Source organism: Leucopleurus acutus (genome assembly GCF_964270905.1).
Source record: "Leucopleurus acutus genome assembly, chromosome: 3".
In the NCBI taxonomy this organism is placed as follows: Eukaryota; Metazoa; Chordata; class Mammalia; order Artiodactyla; family Delphinidae; genus Leucopleurus; species Leucopleurus acutus.
Window position 1 is genome coordinate 50943404 of NC_139145.1, and position 16422 is coordinate 50959825.

Here is a 16422-nt window from a genome sequence, read left to right on the forward strand (position 1 = left end):
TTAGGTGTGTGTTGAGTTTTTCTGAAACTGCCTAACAGTTTTCCGAAGTTGTACCATTTTACATTCCTACCAATAATGTATGAGGAATTTAAGCCCTTTTGGCGGGTGGAAAGAGGTGGCTTTAATTTGCTTTTCTCTGATGACTAATGATGCTGAGCATCCGTTTGTAAGTGTCTGCTACAATTTCTTGCCCATTTTGGCTGTTCTTAGTGTTCTAAGAAGTCATTGCCTACCTCAAAGTCATAAGATATTCTCCTATATTATCTTCTAGAAGCTGTATAGTTTTAACTTTTAGTTTATGAAGGTCTATGGTCTATCTCAAATTAAGTTTTGTGTATTGACTAGTGATGAACAGGCTTGTCAAGTATAAGGATGCCTTTATTTTTATCTTATTTTTTACTTTTTAAAAAAGGTCTTTATTGAATTTGTTATAATATTGCTTCTGTTTTATGTTTTGGTTTTTTGGCCACGAGGCATGTGGGATCTTAGCTCCCTGACCAGGGATCGAACCCACACCCCCTGCATTGGAAGGCGAAGTCTTAACCACTGGACCGCCGGGGACATCCCTGTTTTTTTACTTTTTATTGTGGCATAACTTGCATAAAGTGTATAAATCTTAAGTGTAAAGTTCAAGAATTTTACATTTGTTTCCTCCATGTAACCACATTCAGATCATTTGAGGACTTCTTTTTATCATCAAAAATATTAGTTAGGGACTTCCCTGGTGGTCCAGTGGTAAAGAATCTGTCCTGCAATGCAGGGGAAGCAGGTTCGATTCCTGGGAACTAAGATCCCACATGCTGTGGGGCAACTAAGCCCGCGCGCTGCAACTACTGAGCCCATGCGCCTAAACTAGAGAGAGAAAACCCATGCGCCACAACTAGAGAGAAGCCTGCGTGCCACAGCGAAGAGCCCCCACGTTGCGAGGAAGATCCTGCATGCTGCAACTAAAAGAACCGACGCAGCCAAAAAAAAAAAGAAAAAAAAGTATATATTAGTTAGCCTCACTACCTTAGCATTATTTTAAAGTAATAGTTATTTTGCCATATTGATTTTTCTTATACATGTGCATTTGACAGAATATTATGCATTTGTGGCTTGGTGCACACATGGATTTATAAGTTCCAGCAGTAACGCTCTGACTCCCCAGTGGTCTGTTGCTTGCAGTTGTGGAGAAAATGTACTATTCCCTGCGGACACATGGCTCCTGTCCTCAAGGAGCTTATAATCTAAGAGGGGTGCTAGGAAATGCACATGAATAAACCATGTTGAGTTACAGCAAATGACCCATAACCATAAGAATGTTTTAAAACAGGACTGGAGGTCCAGTGGTTAAGACTCCATGCTTCCACTGCAGAGGGCACAGGTTCAGTCCCTGGATGGGGAACTAAGATGCCACATGCCACATGGCATGGCCAAAAACTAAAAATAAAAAAAATGAGAGACACAGACAAGAATCCTATTTTTTTTAAAAAAATAAATAAAACAAGGGTCATGGACTTCAGAAAAGGGAATGAAACCACTTCAGAAGTGGATGAGAGGAAGCTTCTGGCCTAAAAATGGCTAGGATTTTGATAAATGAGGGTAATTATATGAGGTAATTGCCAATGGGAAAAAGGGTGAAATAACAACAACAGCAAGTACCTTAGTTAGGATCCTTTCCATTGTAATTTACAGAAACCCAACTGAAACTAGGTTAAGCAAAACAGGGAATCTGTTGGTTCTTGCAACTGGGAGGTCTACGGGTGGGGTGGGGTGGGGTGGGGTGGGGTGGGGTGGGGTGGGTAGCCTCTGCCTTCAGATCTGGCTGGATTCTGAGGCTTTACTATATGGTCAGAGCTATGACGTCTTCTATTTTTCAGACAGCTTCTTCCCACATGTTGGACAGGAATGGCCACCAGAACCTCCAGAGCCTCATCTCCTCAGCTCAGCAATATCAATGGAATGAATACTTCCTCCCAGTATCTCCCTATCCAATTCCAGGGAATACTATGGTTGGCCTCTCTTGGGTCTAATGTGCATTGATGAACAAATCCTTGAGGCACAGGTAGATGGGGTACTCTGACTTGCTAGTCTAGGTCATGTGCCACCCCCTGGGGGTGGCACATAATTGACAGCTCATTTGTACTGTTACATGGAGTTGGGGGGAAGTTCTTGCAAGGAATCAGATGGAGAGATGATAAAACATGTTGGACAGACAATCTGGCTATTGTATCAATACATCATTAAAAGGGAATGTGGGCTTAGAATAGGAAATGTGAATGGGGAGCAAAGTAGGAGGAGACTTTGCTTTGGACACTGAGGCACTGGCATGGAATATTGCCTTTTATGGCTTTTCCCAAGTGGAGAGCCTCTGGCCTAAATATCAAGAGCGGTCTACTCAACAGACCCCAGGGCAGCCTGTGCAGCCTGGCATTTAGTGGTCACATGAGTCATGTAATACCACAGTGTGAATTATGGGCTGTGAAGAAAATGAAGGCACACAGGGAATGGAGAAGGCCTTCTACAGTCCTTTCTGGGTCTATCTTTCCAGTGTAATCTTTATCATATTTGAAGTAAACTTCCTTTATAGTTACAAAGATGAACTAAATAAGAGAGATTAGGCATTTCTGTATCATCATTTTAGATTGGAATTCTAATGTTGGAAGAGGTCTTAGAGGTCATCTAGCATAAGGGTCGGCAAACTGGCCCACAGGTTAAATCCCCCTCCACCTTTATTTTTGGAAATAAATTGTGATCGGATGTCACCTCATCCATTTGACCACATATTGTCATGGGCTGCTTTCATGCCTCAGAGACCGTATGGCCCACAAAGCCCAAAATATTTACAACCTGGCCCTTTACAGAAAAAGTCTGCCAATACATGCTCCCTATTCAAGTAGGACTGTCCTCTACAACATTAATTTCACTGCTGACTCATGCCTGGATCAAAAGAGACAATTCACGGAAAGTTTAGAATATACTTTGACATATAATAAAGCCCTCCTTAAATGTTAGCTAAATAAAAGTCCTGGGTTATCAGTACATACCTCTGCTCCCCTTTCCAATGGAAAGATCAAGAGGTGACTGGTCCTAACCATACCATACGTTGATTAATTTGTATATTGAAAGGGGTTTTCCGGGACTTCCCTAGTGGGGCAGTGGTTAAGAATCCGCCTGCCAATGCAGAGGACACGGGTTCGAGCCCTGTCTGGGAAGATCCCACATGCCGAGGAGCAACTAAGCCCGTGAGCCACAACTGCTGAGCCTGCGCTCTAGAGCCCATGTGCTACAACTGCTGAGGTGACGTGCCACAACTACTGAAGCCCGCACGCCTAGTGCCCGTGCTCCAAAAGAGAAGGCACTGCAATGAGAAGCCCGCGCACCACAGTGAAGACCCAACGCAGACCCAACACAACCATAAATAAATAAATTTATGTATTAAAAAAAGATACCACCATTTAAAAAAAAAAAGAAAGCAGAAGGGGGATTTTCCCAACACATTCAAATGTATTTCACTACTTTACTGCTGTTAATCATTATTGCATGCGTGCTAAGCATCTAACACCCATTCCCTTACTCAGCCCTCCCCTATTACTCCCTTCTTGAGAGGAACCTGAAGCTGTGTGTGAGGGTAGGGAGTAAAGCAAGTCACTGAAGGCTGCACAGCTAGTCGGTGGCTGAGCTGGAATTTGAACCCAGGCAGTCTGACTCCACAACTCAAATGCTTATCAAATACACTATCTAAGGCGTCTCGATTTGGTCAGTAACCCAGTTTTCAAAGTATCAGTTCGCACAGTCCCGGCAATCAGAATCAGATAACAGGTCCACTTGCGAGGACAAGAGCAGTAACGCTGACAGCAATGCAGAGTGTGGCTGGGGGAACCACTGCCAGCTCGTCCTCTCTGCCCCTCACGCCTTCCCCTCTCACCCACTCACACCTGCTCCATGGTGCTTAGCCTGCCTCTACTGCCTCTGGGCTCTCCCATCCATCAGGTGCGTGTTGCCAAGGAGATCTTCCTAAATAATGCACAGCTCGGTGGCAGGGGCGGGGGGTGGGGGCAGAGGCGGTGGGGGTGTCACTGCTCAGCTCAAAACCTCTCATGGCTCCTCACTGGCCACAGACTGTAACAAATACTCCCCGGCCTGGCGTGTAAAACTCTCAGAGATCTGATCCTCCCCAGTTCCCCAGCCTTATTTCCTCACTGGCCACCTCCTCATACTCCATAGATTACAGACAACCGGACTTCCTGACCTTTCCCGAAACTCTCTGTATCTGTTTATTTCGCCCTCCCCCCAACAAGCCAGGGGCCGGGGATGCAGAAGGTGTATAACAAGCGATTGTGGAAGCTTGCCTGGGAGAACGGATGGATGAGCCCATCTGGAATGCCCTTCGTCCGCTTCCAAGCTACTTCTCAAGGTCTAGACTGAGTGCTACCTTTTCCACTAAGTATTCCCCAGGTCTTCCAGGGGAATTTGGCCTGTCTCCCTCTTCACTCTGTCCTTCCCTCTCAGCACTCAAGAGGGTTTCGCCGTATTTTAGCCACACATGCTCGTGTCTGCCCCTGGGTGATGCTGGAAGGAGGCCGCCTGAGGTCACACTCTCTGTCCTATGCATCTCCGATCCCACAGCGCCTGGCACATCGCCATGCACAGAGCAGGGATTTGTGTCATTGCCCTAGTGAACAGGGGAGCAGTGCTGGGACATCCAACGGGAAACAAGACCAGCCACCCTAACCCATACTTTACCCCCGTGACTCTCGTCACAGTAAAATGGGGAAAGACGGTGAAAAGGAGGAAGCAGGGAGGAGGGAAAAGATCCTCGGAGTCAGCTCGACATGGTTTCAAACACCTGCCCCACCACCTCCCAGCTCGTGTGACCTTTGAACCTCATTTCCCTTTTATGCAAAATGGGAGTATTAAATATTCCCTGTGAAATTCATCCATTCACATATTCATTCACGGCTTCATTACTTGTTAAATATGAGACTTAGGGCCAGCGACCTCTTTTCTGAGCCTCGGTTTGCACCTCTGTAAAATGAGGATATTATTAGCATCTACCTCACAGGACTTCCGTGAAGGTTAAGTGCATTCATGTCTATGAAGAGCTTAGCACTGCGCCTGGCACACAGTTAATGCTCAACAAACATGAACTGTCACTGGCAGTCATCACTTTGTGCCAAGTGCTGTAATGAGTTTGGAGGACTCAGCAGTGAACAAAACAGGCCTGTCACAGAGCCATCATGTGGCTTATAGTCCAAAAGGGAAAAGAGACAGAAATGAAGAAAACAAGCTAATGGCTAAAACAATTACCGACTGTGGTGAGTTCTGTGAAGGATGGTGAAAGCCAACAACACAGAGGGGGACCATCCTTAGATACAGAGCAGGGAAGGGCCATGCAGGATTGTTGTAAGGATTAAATAAATACTATCTGTAAACAACTGCACTCAAATAGGCTGTAATTGGAAAAGAATGTCTCTTGATTAGGAGGAGGAGAAAATGGGTGTGAGGCTAAGGCATCTCTGATGGTGCTTGGGCTTCTCTTTGTTTCTGAAATGCTGCCTCCCAGGTCCCTTCTCCCTACATGTAAAGGGCCCAGGCTCTGTCTCTGCCCTTTGAAAGAGGAATTTATGGTCATCTGAGGTTCCTACGCCCTATAATCACAGGCAATTCTCCTTGTAGAACATCTCATGCTGACTGTGAAAATATCTAATTATACAGTTGCCTTAGATCATCCTTGGATGGGCAGGGTCTGGATCCCTGGGCTCTTTCTCCAGATTTCAAAAGGCAGGAACAGACCTCGGGCTGGCCCTGCCCCTGCACGCTGAGAGCAGCTTGCTGTGGGAAGATTGGCACTCGGTGGAGTGTGCTTCAGGTGCTTAAAATAGATCAACTGTGTCATTAGACTATTGCAAAGCAGTCCTTTCATTGGCCCTGCTGGTGCTGGCGAGGACAAGAGATAACAGCCCATGGAGAAAGACCTGTGCTTTGCACAAAATTAAGCAGATGCGAGGAAAAAGCTTTTGAAATGATACATGCAGTAGAGAGTGGCATTCTGCCAAAAGAGGGGGTGGGCCTGTGGCACGAGCACACAGCAGTAACCACAGCACAGGGGGCAATAAGACAGCAAAGTGGAGCCTGTGTGGACCTTCTGTCTGGATGGTGGTGCCCTCAGAAAAGAGGCTACGACTTCTGGGTTGCAGGGCACAACCCAGGGGCACAACCCAGTAGCAAAGGATCATCCATACTCTCTTGGGGACACAAAACCAGAGTGTGGGGCTAACTCTCTACTGCTCCTTCAGGGCCCTCTCCCCAGCGTGTTTCAAGTCCTCCCACAGTTCCTAGGCATGCTCCGCCCTGAATGCACTGCTCAGATACAGCCTAATCAGGGTTCTGCAGAGCAGTGCTATGACCGCCTCCTGCCCCTGCAGCCTGGAATCACACTGTTGGGCAGCCCACATGGCTCTGATGCCTCCAAGTGAACCTGAGAGCAACTCAGCTCTCCCCCAACCATTTACTCCAATGGCTGGTGCCATAGACATTGGGAAGTGATGGCAGTTGAGGAAGGAAGAGTTCAGGCCATGTTTGGGAGGCAGGAATGACCAGATGTGGACACAGACTGAACACAGGAGAGTGAAGGAAAGGGAAATGCAGATGGAGGCTACTTTCTGACTACTAACTTATGTTCCTGGGTAGATGGAGTTTCTAGCAATCAACTGGGACCACAGAGTAGAAGAAGGTTTTTTTTCTTTTAAAAAGAATAAGTTTATTAAATTTTAGTTTGAATTTGAAGTGCCTTGGAATATCCAGGTGGGCAACTTAGCAAATGGTCATAAAAATGAAAGTAAGAGAGATCTTCATAAAGAAAAAGAGAGTGGGTTTTTTTAATTAATGAATTGATTCAGCAAGTATCTTTTAAGCACTGACAATGTACTAGGCACTGTGCTGTGCCTTCTATGAATGATTTGCTAGGCTGATTTCTTCCAGAGAAATGAAGAAAAATCTGCTCTCAAGTGAAGAAATGTTAGCATTATCCAATTTCTCACCTTTCTTTCTCACGCAGGAGACCCCCATCATAACAGAGGAGAGGTCTTGAGTAGCCATTTAGGGTCAATGTGTGACCTTTCAGTAATTATCCCTTAGCTGGGTGGGTATATAGACTGACCTTACTGATAGAGAGCTCATGCTGTTGACTAGATGTCCTCCACTGGAACAGGCATGTCCCATATGTCACAACAATCTCTGGAACAGTCCAGCCTCCCAGGGTACCTTCCTTTTGCTGGAAAAGGTACCCAGAGCTGGGACCAGTTATCCAGAACTGCTTTCCTTTGGTCTATGTCCCACCCCCTACTAACAGATTCCCCTGGAAGTGAAACTGACCTCTAGGAGATGGGGGTAGGACATTGTTTGCCCAACTGTAACCAACAGGATATGATCTCACCCTCTGGGAATGGGTCAGCTGGGGAAATAAGGACACGAAGCAGGATTTTGCTCACTTCAAGAGTACTTTACAGCATGGCACTGTTAATCAATTGCTAACTCCAGACAGGACTGTCTCCTATGATGAACAGATATGCTGCGGTTTCCTCAGATCTGTGTTTGATGTTATATGGATCATCTACTAGACTAGGGTTAAAAAATTCAAATGCCCATATATAAGATAGATAAACAATAAGGATTTACTGTATAGCACAGGGAACCATACTCAATATCTTATAACTTATAATGGAAAAAAAAAATACATACACGAATCACTTTGCTGTATACCTGAAACTAACACAATACTGTAAATCAATTATACTTCAATTCAAAATAAATTCAAATGCCTACAGTGGCAAGGTAACACAAAAATATTAAGCTGTCCTTGTGCAATGTAATAGGAAGTGGTGGCAACTGTGGCTCTCTAGAGACCAGTACATGCCCCCCTGAACGCAGGCAATTCTACTTACTGTTGTCTGTCATGTAGGAACATAGAGGCAGGGATGCAAGGTCTTTCAACTGTTTTTAAAGAGAAGCTAGAAACCCCAATTTTGATTTCTGAGTGTTTGCAAATAATTCAAACTCACTGAAAAGCTGGTGTAGGGCAAATAAAACACATCTCATCATGCTGGCCACCAGCTGGCCCATTTTGGCGGACCCGTATGATCCACGAAAGCAAGGACCATGCCTGATATATTTACTGCTGTGTCTCCAGCAACATGCTTGGCACAGAGCTGGTGGTCAGTAAATATCTGTTGAGTGAACAAATGAACAATCCAATTCTTATTATCCATGCTGGACGTTCCCAGGAAGTAGGTAGATTGAAAAACACTACCACGACTGTAAATTCCATTTCACTGTTGAAATGCTACACTTGTGCATAATGACCAGAATAGGGGTAAGGTGGGGAGTGTGTTTTCTGCAGACAGACTGACTGTGGAACACCGAGTCAGCACGGTCCTCTTTTCTGGGCATCTCCTACGTGTGAACACTCCCCTTCAAGTTCTCAGGGGCAGGCTCCACCTCTGCTGGTCAGAGCTGGTAAAATGAGGGTTTAAACATCAAGACTAGGTGGATAACCAATTATCAGCATCCTACACTAGCCCTGGGGAGTGGCCGGTATTCAGGAAAACTGATCCACAGGGAAATATTTTCCTTGAGGAGTCATTTACTTAACAAACACTATGTTACGGATTTAATTGTGTCCCCTCAAATTTGTATAGAGATGTCCTAAGCCCTAGTACTGCAGAATGTGACCTTATTTGGATATGTGGTCTTTACAGAGGTAATCAAGTTAAAATGGTGTCATTAGGGTGGGCCCTCATCCAGTAAGACTGGTGTCCTTATCAAAAGGGGAAATCTGGACACAGAGATATGCATAGACAGAAAACGAATGTCAAGAGACAACAGAGGGAAGATGGCCACCCACAACCAAGGAGAGGGGCCTGGAGCAGATCCTTTCCTCATGGCCCTCAGAAGGAACCAACCCTGCTGACACTTTGATTTTGGACTTTCAGCTCCAGAACTATGAGACAATACATTTCTGTCATTTAAGCCACCCAGTTTGTAGTACTTTTGTGTTATGGCAGCTCTGGCAAACTAATATACACTATTTTTATTCGTTTTATAAACATTTGCTATATGCCAGGCACCATTTTAAGCAATTCACAACTCAACTTATTTATTCTTTATAACAACTTTGTGAGAGAGGCACTATTACTACACCCCCTGTGATTATCATTCGAGATGAGGATCAGAGGTACAGAGAAGGTAAGTGACTTGCCCAAGCACACACAGCAAGGAAAGGGCAGGGCTGGAAGGCGAACCCAGCTGTGCCCTTTAAAAACAATTTAACTGGCGAAACACCCAACAAGTAAGAGGTACTCACACACTTCTGGTTGTTTTCTGTTCTTTACAACGGTACTGGCTAATGCCGGGTATTAGCCAGTTGTTGACATTCACGGACACCAGATGTTATCTCAGTCAGATAAAGCTTTTGCCAGATAGGAGTGTTGGCGTTCAGAACTGATATCACTTCCTTTATGCAACACAAGTACTCTTGAAATCACATTGTGATTTGCAGAGATGTGTTATACTCATTTTGGACTGTTTTAACCTTGTTCCTTATATTATTCCTCTAACCATCCCTTAGCCTTAAGTGGTCATTTGTCAACAAGTGCTCCATTCATTTGGGAAGCACTGTTTAAAAACAAATCTCTATTCTTATGAAGTATACAATCATCTCTATTTCATCTGTTTTGCAAATTTAGAATTTCTTTAAAGAGTATCCTCCTGTGTTTGTGTTTACAATGGATCCTTTCCTCTAGGAATTCTTAGCGTTCCTGACCTGGGCAATGACATTAGCAGAGGAAGGTCATCGTGCTCCTAGTGCTGGGTGTCTTCAATGCTGAAATCCCTTGCCTCCCCAGATCCACTCTGCTCCCTCTCTACCCTGGGAGGCTGACCATGGTGGGCCCATCAAGCCAGAGCCTTCCTTGCCCTCTGGCTCCTGGTTGGATCGGGTACCATAGGAAATCCAAGGGAGGAAGGAGAGAGAGGTCAGGATATTTATTCCCCTGGTTCCTTCCTTGGGGTGTTGCCATGAGCTGGCTGCCTTCCGGGAGCCAGAGGCCACTGCTCCTACCAGGCAGTCCCTCCCCTACAGCTTACTGGGTCTCTGGCTTCCTTTTTTTTTTTTTTTCCTTTTTAGGTCTGGGGGCAGGTGTGGTAAGAGTGGTAATGGGTCGCTGTTACTAGCCTCCCAGTCTTGGGCCATCCTGGCTTCTCCTTGTTTGTTTCTCTACACCCTTCTCACACACTTGCAAAGACTCCTGTTTAACTCCCCTCAAATTGCACATCTGTTCCCTGCCAGGACCCTAAGACAGACTCCTCTTCTCTTTCACCCTATAACTCGATCAGGTGCAAGGCCATGCAGACTTTATTTTCTAAAGCATCTTTCCACTTATTTCTATTCTTACAGCCACCCAAATCCTGGCCATCAGACCTTTTCTGAACTAGGCTAATTGTCTCTCATCTAGGATCTAACTTCCTGCCTTGCCCTTTTAGACTCATGCCATATACAATACCAGGTTAATCATCTTCCTGAAGGCTTCCTGAAAGCCGTGGCTCTCTTAGGTACAGAACCCAGCGCTGGCCACAATACCAGCAAAACAGGCTAATTTTCAACTAGAGGGTTTGGCTCTTATGACACCATCATTTCAGAACTTTGTTCTACTCAATGGCCAACTCAACTTAAGATTCAACTTCATTCCCTGAGACCCACCACCGCTGAGTTTCTCATGTTATTTCACTTAATCGTCACAACAACCCAACTGGCACTACTGCCAACATTTTATAATGATAAAAATTCAGGTTGAGACATGATCTATCCTGTCCAATATTATAGAGAGACTACATGACAGATCTTAAATTTGAACTCAGGAATCCATACCCCAAAGCTTGGGCTTTTACTGCCCCAGTGTGCTGTCTGCTATCCCATGACATCTTTGTGAGCGTTATATGACCCCTTAATGCTCTCTGCAACAAAACAAAGTCTACTCCAAAAAGGTAGGTTGTTGGCATGTCAATCCATGATAACAACCAAGGAAGGGGCCATCAGAAGAAGCCAATGAAATGAGGGAGAATGCCTCTTGGTACCACTGTACATGGTATGCAGGACGCTCTCCAACCTCAAGGATGAGCCAGCGCTGGCTCTGTGCCTAGGAAAGCCACAGGCTTCAGAAGCTCTGGGAGTTCCAACCCAAGCAAAGCACAGCATTTTACGACACACAGAATTGACTCTGGTGCTCAGGGCCTCTGATGCTCTGGGGTCAACTCGGTCTCCCCTGGCTTTGATTCCCAGGTCTTGGGAACTCCTGGGGCCAACAGGGAATGGGAGACACTGACAGGGAATAACCAAAGACTTACTGTTGCCTAAGAAAATGCACATTAGGTAGTGAGGCCCTCATGGCTCTGGGGATTATGTGAGAGCAAGGGGTCTGGGGTCAGCTCTTTTCTTGCTCTGTAGGTTCCGGAAAATGAGACCCAGGGGTGAGTGTGTGATGACACAGACAAAGCTCTGAAGGAACAGGGCCAAGGTGCACAGAGGAGAACGTCATCAGGGACTGTTAGCTGGACTGGGGCTGGGAAGGTAAGGAGGGGCCATCCTGGGTGAGCAGGGGTGGTGGGCAGAGGGGCTGGTGCTGGTGGCAGGGAACTTTCCAGGAGGGAATTGAAGGAGGCAAACATGACAGGAACATGGAGACTGTAGAGGCACATGTGGATGAGGTTGGGCTGTGAGCAAGGCTGGGCCACAGGGGACCCTCCAGGCCTTGCTGAGGGGTTTCCTCTTGCATCTTAAGAGCAATGGGATCTGCATTTTAAGCGAAGTGTGATTCGGAGGGTGGATGAGGAGACTGAAGGGGGCTGGAGTAGGTGAAGGGAGACCAGTTAGGAGGCTGCCTCAGCAGGTTGGAGTCAAATAACAGATCCCTGGAATTAGGTTGGGTGTGCAGGGGGAAGGAAAGGTTGGACAGTAGACACACCCCACAGAGGCCAAGGTACAAATGATGACTCTGTTTTCCCAGAAGCCCTTGGCCCAGGGGAGGTACCATCTCAGTACTAGCCCTGGGTGGCCTGCTCATGCCTTTGGTGTCTTGTTCTCTCTGCAAGGAGCCCTCCTCCCCTTTTCCTTACTGGCTCAGAAGGCTGGAGCCCACCTGTTGCATTCTGCCAGGTCTGGACCACCATCCCACTCTACATCTCCAAAATTACCCATTTCTCTCATAGCCCTGCTTTGTGGTGTGCTAAAGCTCAGCTAGAATTCAGAAGAAAGAATTCTGATGAAACTAAAATGTACTCTGAGGAGTCACTGACTTGGCACTCCCCTGTTTTTGCCATCTGAGACGTGTTTCTTATTAATAAAAAAAAAATTACAGGGGCTTCCCTGGTGGCACAGTGGTTAAGAATCTGCCTGCCAATGCAAGGGACACAGGTTCGAGCCCTGGTCCGGGAAGATCCCACATGCCACGGAGCAACTAAGCCCGTGTGCCACAACTACTGAGCCTGTACTCTAGAGCCCGCGAGCCACAACTACTGAAGCCCACGAGCCACAACTACTGAAAGCCTGCGCACCTAGAGCCCATGCTCTGCAACAAGAGAAGCCACTGCAATGAGAGGCCCGTGCACCACAACGAGGAGTGGCCCCCACTCGCCACAACTAGAGAGAGCCCGTGCACAGCAGTGAAGACCCAGAGCAGCCAAAAATAATAAATAAATAAATAATAAATTAAAAAAAAATTTTACATATACTTACAAAGCAATCTCTCACAATCCTGTTTAATCCTCAAGATCACACTTCCACATTCCTTTCAATTTATGACAAAGATGTGACATCCGAGAGGTTGAATGACCTGCTCGCTAATTTCATCAAGTCAACAATGACAAGAACCACACTGACTACTGCAGTGACAATGACAGCCTGGCCACCATCGCTGACATGATGCCAGCTATGTCCCGGTTACCACTCTCTGAACTTTACACGACACATGAACAACTATCTCCATTCCACTCTGAGGTAGGTCCCATCATTCCCATTTTGCAGATGACACAACCATGCTGAGGAACACACAGTTAATAAGTGAAAACAGGAGAACTAGAACCTGGGCCCACCTGATTGCAGGACCCACCTGATTGCAGGGCCCGAGCTATATCAACTCTTATGAGCTGTAAGACTGTAGCCGAGGCTCCTCTTCTCCAGATGAAGTGATTAGCAATGTAATAATAAGCGCATGCTTTGCCCCCACCTCAATGGTGACATCTGAACTGTTGGTTAGGCATGGCACACACTGTCGAAAATGCTATGCATCCAAGTACGTTTCAAAGTCCAACAATCACCTGCACTACTTGAAGAAGTTATTGAACATTAGCTAAAAGGTTTCACCTGTAAAACTGGAGCAATAATGCCCATCTCACAGGTTGGATGTGAGAGCCTGGGTAGATGGTGCAGGTGAAATGCATAGCCCAGTGGCTGGTAAAGAGTGAGGACTCAGTAAGTGGAAGTGAAAGAAAAACCGAGGAACAGTTTCTCTTAGGTTCAATTTCAGGCATGATGAGGACTGAGTTAAGAATTTCACATCCTAAAGGGGAGAGCATTTTTGCTTACATCAGGTCACTCCAAGGACCTCATGCCAACGTTCTGTCCCTCTGACCTTATGACCCTGTCACTCCTTCACTCCTGCAATGTCTGATTTCTACCCTCTCCTTTTGCAGACTCCCAGGGTGGGGAGGAACCTCAATGATGATGAAGCCCAGCCTCTAAGCCTGAGCGTGAGTTTCTCCAGTGTGCCCCCAGGCAGCCCTTTAGAGAAGCACTTCCTCTTAGGGAACCTCAAGAGCCCCCAAGACTGTCCAAGTCACTCTGTTTATTTTCCACCACTCCCAGAAAATAAACACACTCTCCCCACTTAGAAAAAGTATATGAGGCTGGAATGGCATTTTTGTTAGTCCTCTTCTTCTGCAGTATTCAATTCTATTGGTTGTTATTTGAAAATTTAAAAGAAGTAAAATCTGTTTCCTTCTTTCAGGAATACTCAGTGTTGCTAATGGGACAAGAGTTCCTTATGATTCCAAAGAGAGAAAAGGGCAGGGTCTGTTGCTTGTTACCTTATTTCTTAGTTCCTTGAAAAATAAATGAGCCACCTTTCTCTCCTGTCATTTAGTGAGAAAGAACTCCCATAAAAAATTTTTTCCCCTGGAGACAGTGAGAAGCGACAGGCAGTTCACATCCTTACTTGTCTGAGAGCACACAGATGCAAATATGTGGCCCATTAGGTGATCAGTTCTACCTAATTTTTGCTCTTTTCCTGAGCCTGGTGTGAAGCCGCAGCCCTGTTCCAGATTGTCAAAATCAAGAGGCAAAATTCTTGGGCTGTAAGAGGCAGAGGGAGTCCAGCTACACTCGCTTGCTTAGCATAGCTATGTAATACACAAAGGAAGACAGCAGAGAGATGAGTCATACAAATACATAGTAAATAAATATATTTCATTTCCATCTCCCTGGCTTTCGCTTTGTTTTCCCCCCTTCCATGCCATAAGCCTTAAAATGGAGGGAGGGTGAGGAAACTGGGTTTGGTCTGGGCACAGCCTCAGAAGGTATTGATTTCTATGGCCTTGCTTCTCAGCTCTAGCTTTTTTAGAAGAAACTTGCAGATTCTTAGATTAGAAGGACCTCTAATTCAACCCTTCTCATTTCACAGATGAGCAATTTGGGATCCAGAGAGGAGATGGCAAAGTCATAGACCCAGGGAAGTGAATGTTCCTAGGGGTTCTCTGGTTTAACAACCCCGCCTGCTGCTAAATAACCCAGACAAGCAAAGCTGGCCGGGAGGCAGGAGGGGGGACTTGAACCCCGACCTCCTTCCAGGTGGCACCCATGCCACCCGCCCCAGCAGGTGCCCATGGTCAAAGGTACTATATTGAGGAGAAAGGGATTGGGCCTCGTATTTCTTACTGCATTTCTCAGCAGCTGAGGCTCAGCCCAGCAGCAAAATGTCTGGTGCTGGCTCTGCAGAGCAGTTGCTGCTTCTGGGATGTTAAGAGACCTTGGCCGAAGGGCTTGTCTCTTTTCTCTCATTCGCATGATGGCTAAAGAGCCTGCAGGTGTGTGAAAAAATCAGCCCTGTGCCCCTGGGGCTGCCTGCACACAAGAGCAGGATATTTCACAATCTCCAGACCCAAAGGTGGCTTCCTGATGATTTGTTTATCAAACTGCTCATTCCTATCCCACGGCCTGCCCACATCCACTCACCCACCCACCAGCCCGAGGCCAGCCTCCCTGCTCCTCCCGGCTCCAGGACAAGCAGGGCCTTCCTTGGCTTTCCAGCTGTGAGCCCAGAGGTCTCCTCAGAGCCCCCCGAGTCAGACAATGGCCACACTACTGCTTCCGAGGCCTTGCCAGGCATTGCTAGAAGGAGACAAGCAGCCTTCCCCACACAGACAAGTGGCGCTGCCAATAAAACATGAGCACATCATCATGAAAAGCCGGAGCCACATCCCTGTGCCCAGGAGGGAGCACAGAAAGGACCAAAGAGGAGTCTGGGGGCCATGTGTCCCCCCGTGCCAGGCTTCTTCCTCCTTCCAGGCAGCCCCAGCGCCGGCTCCTGCACCTCCCGCCCCCACCCTGTTCCCATGGCAAAGAAGAGGAGGACCCACTTACTGCTCGTGTTCATGGTGATGCCTTCGCACTGGGTCTTTCAATACGGAGACTCCAGATGCTTTTTAAATCTTGCGATCTTCCGACCTCACTCATCACCTGGGGGTGAAAAGGGCAGTCCAGTGTCAGCTCTGTATCCTCAGGTGCTCTCTTTCTGCTGTCCCCCTGTCAGTCTGGGCTGTAGCCCCCGGCCTTGAAGGCGAGGGGGCTAATAGGCGCAGGTGAGAGCAGCAAGGAGGAGGAGGCAGAGAGGACGCGGGAGCCGGGTCCGTCCGCTCCTGGGACCCGACTGCCGGGCAGAAGCAGGGCTGGCAGCGCCTGCTCGCGCGCACCCCGACTATTGCAGCCCAGCGGCTCGGGAGCCCAAAGGGGGTGTGGACCACAGGGAGGCAGGGCGGGGGCAGCGCGCGGGGCGCCGGGCTCCGCTGGACAGGGCGTCCCCACCCGGGGGCCGCGAGCAGCGACCCGCCCCAGGACCCACCTCTCGGCCAGCGTCGGGAGCCAGAGGCCCCTGCCCGGGCCCCTGCGACCGATTCATGAATCCTGGTCCTCGTCTGAGGTCTCGAATTCCAAGGCGAGCGAAGCGAAATAGGAGAGCTCGACATCCATGATGCCGGCTCTCGGGGTGGCTGCGCAGGGGGCGCGGCCGCTCGCTGCTGCCACCTGCTGGACGCGTCGGCGCGTGTCCAGGCCCCGCCCCGCCCGGGCTTCTCCCTGGGTGCTGGGCTGTGAAGGGGGACGGATGGGACCCT

The 16422-nt window shown here is 47.5% G+C and overlaps 1 protein-coding gene across 1 annotated transcript in view; it reads right to left on the reverse strand.

Moving 5' to 3' along the window:
* The window catches only part of ABLIM3 (actin binding LIM protein family member 3), a 143912-nt gene extending 127800 nt beyond the window's left edge, over nucleotides 1–16112 (reverse strand). Inside the window, exon 1 of the mRNA XM_082835738.1 lies at nucleotides 15674–16112. Coding sequence (XP_082691864.1) covers nucleotides 15674–15686 — 13 coding nt within the window. The 5' untranslated portion in view covers nucleotides 15687–16112. The remainder of the gene's footprint in view (nucleotides 1–15673) is intronic.
* Between the last annotated feature and the right edge of the window lie 310 nt (nucleotides 16113–16422).